We start from the raw sequence: 5,374 nt of genomic DNA on the forward strand, positions 1-5,374 counted from the left end.
GTGTCTAAATGGTGTGTGTGTGTGTGTGTCTCTGTGTGTGTGTGTAGGTGTGTGTGTGTGTGTGTGTGAGTGTGTGTCTAAAGGGTGTGAGTGGGTGTGTCTAAATGGTGTGTGTGTGTGTGTAGGGGGTGTGTGTGTGTGTGTGTGTGTGTGTGTCTAAATGGTGTGTGTGTCTCTCTGTGTGTGTGTAGGTGTGTGTGTGTGTGTGTGTGTGTGTGTGTGTGTGTGTGTGTGAGTGTGTGTCTAAATGGTGTGTGTGTGTGTGTGTAGGGGTGTGTGTGTCTTTGTGTGTCAGCAGCACTATGGGAGGGCCACCAACAAATGTCAGTAAAATATGAAAGTGGTGTGTGTGTGTGTATTATTGTGTGTGTGCCACTATGGGAAATGGTGTGTAACTAAATGGTGTGTATGTGTGTGTGTGTGCGTGTATAGGTGTGTGTGTCTGTGTGTGTGTGTGAGGTGTGTGTGTGTGTCTTGTGTGTGTGTCTAAATGGTGTGTGTGTGTGTGTGTGTGTGTGTGTGTCTAAATGGTGTGTGTGTGTGCGAAAATGGTGTGTGTGTGTCTAAATGAATTGTGTGAGGGTGTGTGTGTGTCTAAATGGGTGTGTGTGTGTGTGTGTGTCTAAATGGTGTGTGTGTGTGTGTGTCTCTCTGTGTGTGTGTGTAGGTGTGTGTGTGTGTGTGTGGTGTGTGAGTGTCTAAAGGGTGTGAGTGGAATTAATGTCCTAAATGGTGTGTGTGTGTGTGTAGGGGTGTGTGTGTGTGTGTGTGTGTGTCCTAAATGGTGTGTGTGTCTCTCTGTCTGTGTGTGTGTGTAGAGTGTGTGTGTGTGTGTGTGTGTGTGTGTGTGTGTGTGTGTGTGTGGCGTGTGTGTCTAAATGGTGTGTGTGTGTGTGTGTAGGGGTGTGTGTGTGTCTTTGTGTGGCTGCACAGGAGCTTGAGGGGTGCGGCGGGTGCGGCACGCCCTGAACAGACCTGGGACCCTGCAGGGCCCGGTGCGACCCGCCCCCCCCCCCTCCCCGGGTAGGTGGGACAGGCCTCTCCCACGGCACAAGGCCGGAGGATCTAAGATCATGCAAACGGTTTCTTTTCAATCATTTTCATCAGAGTGGGGCGTATTAGGCTTATAGGTTGCCCCAGTCAAGACGAGTTATGACTCAATGTAGCTGAAAAGTTTTGAAATTTACTTTGATGATTTAGTAGGTGTAAAATATTGAAATAAAAATGTTCTGCTGTATGACTGTCTTTATTTTTAACTCTCATATTGAACTTTACGACGTGCAAATTTACAAAATTGGATCAACGATATTGTCTCCTACAGGCGTCAATGAGAGAACACTTACACTTACATGAATTTGGTTTCGATTTTCTAATTGGAGTAAGTCTTTGTGACAGCACGTCATGATACATTTGATAATGTTTGATCGTTGTTTTGGTATGAAGCATATTTTACGTAGCCTAATGAATGCGCTTTAGAAAGTGAAAGTAGCCTAACCTAGGCCTATATGCGCTCTGTGTCTGAGCTGTCTGTGCACGTCCGCAATTGATTACGTTCCTCAAATGGAGAACACATCAATCCCATGGTATTTTTTGCCCTAAAATGCATGAAACATGCAAGTTCAAAATCCCGCCGGTAGCCACGTTACATCTCCGTTTCATATTTGCCTGGCTACTAGCCTACAATAAATGAATTGAACGAACTCAACTGACAACAGGTATATCTACTGATTCGGTCATTGAGACTACAGAATACAGACTACAGAATACAGTACAACAAACTTTCTGTCTTTCTGAAGTTTATTTTTGTATATCGGGGTACAGTAGCCTAATTGCCTAATGTCTTGACAATAGTTTTTCTTACCGGCTTGCTGTTTAAACTGACTGCGCCGCTCTGAACTTTCCTGCCAGGTTTATGACATAAACCGCTACATTGGCATTGCCTAAACTCATCGTGTGGGAATCAAATTATCTGTCAATATTGGGCTTTGAAAGTAAGGGATATTTGCTCAGTGATAGTAGGCTACATTTTGTAACATTTATAGAGAAACCGAGGGGAAGTTAAATTAGAAATTATAATCGTTGGAAATTGAAAACACATACAAAAAAGATTCAGGGCTTTTGAAAAGAGATTCGGGGCTTGAGCCCCCGAAGCCACCCCCTCGCTCCGCCAAGGCAACCACCCAGCAGTAACTTCTGCATTCAGTGAGATTTGCACCGCCCTAATTGTATTTTTGACTCTTCCCGTCACCGTTGCAACCTCTGAGCGCTCATTCTCCAAGTTAAAGATCATTAAACCACTTGAGGAGCACAGTGGGACAGCAGAGACTGAGTGGACTTGCCATGTTGTCCATAGAGAATGAGAGAGCAAAGAAAATGGACATACACAGAGCATCGTGGACGAGTTTGCGGAGCGCAAGGCTCGTCGTATGCCCTTCAAATAGTGCTGCGTATTATTGTTGTTTCATTATTAGGGGTCATGTAGCCTAATGTTTGTGTTGTTGTTCTCTTGGTTACACTTCATGTACGTTCGATGGACTTCAAAATTACATCGTTGCTCTCTGTGGCGCAGACGCTTGTAAGACCCGCTGTTGCGGGCATGTGTGTGTTGTAAAATTATGTTATCATAAAGGGCCCGGTCATGTGCCCCGCCCCCGGCCCGGCTCTGACTTGTTCACTGCACACAGAGACAGACACACACACTCACAGACACACACACACATAGACAGACAGATATAGACACACACACAGGTGACTATTCTCTTATAGAACATTAGAACTTATTCAAGATTTATTATTTATTATTCAAGATTTTTCTGTCTTCCAGTTTGTCTTTTGTCACACTGAATTCTTTAGTCATTATTAATTACTGAGTCAGTACTTTTTTAATTAAATCGATCACAAAATCAGTCCTTCACTAACTAACTAACGAACTAAATAACTCACTGCCTAAAACACATATCAGTCTATCACTAAATAACTCACTAACTCAAACACATATAAATCTATCACTAACTAACTCACTCACTAACTCAAACACATATCAGTACATCACTAACCTAACTAAATAATTCACTAACTAACTAACTAACTAAACTCACTGCCTAACTCAAACACAAATTAGTTGATCACTAACTAACTAAGGGACTGTTGGTTTTTTATTTAAGGGGCTACCGGAGGAGTTTTGGGATCTTTAGTCAAAATAGACTTGTTCCTTCCCTCACAGAAATTTTTCTATGACCCTCCAGACCGACTGGCAGAAGAGGCATGACCCTCCCCAACAATGTATTGATGTCTTCTGTACTGGATTACGCTTAGTAAATATGTACAAAGAGCCACTGGCTTTTACAATCATGACATACATGACTTAACCTCTGCTTTCTCATCTCATCACCAAACAATATGCACCACTTTGAAATGTTGCTGTTTTTATGAATACAAAAGTTGGGTGACCCTCCCCTCAACAAAGAATAAAAAGACACGACCCTCTCCTATTTTCCTCCGGCGGTCCATACCATAAATACTGACCAGTCCATAACTCAAACACGGTCAATCATTCACTAGCTAGCTAACTAACTAACTCTTAACTGACACATATTGATCAATCACTAACCAACTACCTGACTAACTAATTTAAGCACATTTTGGACAATCACTAACTAACTAACTAACTGTGTGTGTGTGTGTGTGTGTGTGTGTGTGTTTCTGGGTACCTATGTGGTTTGATATGCTGTGTCATCTGTCTCTGTCTCAGACATGAAACCCATTGGTTTTGGTGTATATGTACCAATAGGGTGTGTACACAGTACATGCATGTTTCCTGATGTTGCCTTTAATAGTGGGTGTGTGTGTCTGTGTGTCTGTGTATGTATGTGTGTGTGTGTGTCTCAGATGGTGAACTCCTCGGTAGGCCCTCCTCCAGAGTATTCCGAGGCCCAGGTGGTCCTGCTGGCCATGGTCATTGGCGTACTGGTTGTGGTCATCGTCGTGGGCAACACCCTGGTGATCGCGGCCATCGCCCGTTTCCCGCGGCTGCAGACGGTGACCAACGTGTTTGTGTCATCGCTGGCGTGCGCCGACCTGGTGATGGGGGTGCTGGTGGTGCCGGCCGGGGGCGGGTACATCCTGTTGGGACGCTGGTTGCTAGGCAACTTCCTGTGTGCGTTCTGGACGGCGACGGACGTGCTGTGCGTGACGGCGAGCATCGGGACGCTGTGTGTGATCGCGCTGGACCGCTACCTGGCCATCACCTCGCCGCTGCGCTACCACAGCCTGCTCAGCAAGCGCCGTGCTCGTCTCCTAGCAACGCTGGTGTGGGGCGTGGCCGCGCTCATCTCCTACCCGCCCATACACCTGCGCTGGTGGCTGGCTGACGACCCGGAGGCCTTGCGTTGCCTGGACGACCCCGCATGCTGCGACTTCCAGCCGAGCCCCCTCTATGCCCTGGGCTCCTCGCTGGTCTCCTTCTACCTGCCGCTCGGCATCATGGTCTACCTGTACGCACGCGTTTTCCAGGAGGCCCGCGCACAGCTGCGCAAGATCGAGCAGCAGGAGCGACTGCCCCAACACACACACACACACCCCTCCTCACACACACACACACACACACCCGCGCGGCGCTGGCGGAGCCGTGACCACCGGGCCCTGCGCACGCTCGGCCTCATCATGGGCGTGTTCGTGCTCAGCTGGCTGCCCTTCTTCGTCCTCAACGTGCTGGCCGCCTTCCGGCCCCTCCCCTCACCACTGCCCTTCCGACTCCTCAATTGGCTGGGCTTCGCTAACTCCGCCTTCAACCCCTTCATATATGGGCGGAGTCCAGACTTCAGACACGCCTTCTCCCAGCTACTCCGCCTCCCTGGGGGCGGGGCCCATGGACAACGTGCCCCCCCCACACACAGACACACACACACCTACAGCTTCAGTGGCCACAGTGAGACGGCAGAGGGGCCCGACGGTGTGTGTGAGGTGGGGGGCGAGGGGTGTGTGCTGCCCGAGAGTGTGTGTATGTCAGACACACTGCGCACTCAGAATGGAACACACACTGACACAAATGGAAACTGCAGTAAAGACAGCATGAGTGTGTCATAGCATAGACACACACACACACACAGTGAACATTTGGTGACCTCATTTGTCTATAAGTGTGTGTGTGTGTGTGTGTGTGTGTGCTGAGAGACTTGTCTATAAGTGTGTGTGTGTGTGTGTGTGTGTGTGTGTGTGTGTGTGTGCTGAGAGACTTGTCTATAAGTGTGTGTGTGTGTGTGTGTGTGTGTGTGTGTGTTTGTGTGTGTGTGTGTGCATGTGTATGCTGAGAGACTTGTCAAGCATGTTGTTCCTCACACAGATTCTTTCCTCAGGTGTCACATTCTTCCGCACA

At 47.7% G+C, this 5,374-nt stretch overlaps 1 protein-coding gene across 1 annotated transcript in view; it reads left to right on the top strand.

Moving 5' to 3' along the window:
- Positions 1-5,153, top strand: part of adrb2a (adrenoceptor beta 2, surface a) — a 7,771-nt gene extending 2,618 nt beyond the window's left edge. Inside the window, exon 2 of the mRNA XM_048263781.1 lies at positions 3,889-5,153. Within this exon, the coding sequence (XP_048119738.1) occupies positions 3,889-5,085 (1,197 nt within the window). The 3' untranslated portion in view covers positions 5,086-5,153. The remainder of the gene's footprint in view (positions 1-3,888) is intronic.
- Positions 5,154-5,374: the final 221 nt, after the last annotated feature.

The sequence above is a fragment of the Alosa alosa genome, chromosome 14, assembly GCF_017589495.1.
Source record: "Alosa alosa isolate M-15738 ecotype Scorff River chromosome 14, AALO_Geno_1.1, whole genome shotgun sequence".
Taxonomy (NCBI): domain Eukaryota; kingdom Metazoa; phylum Chordata; class Actinopteri; order Clupeiformes; family Clupeidae; genus Alosa; species Alosa alosa.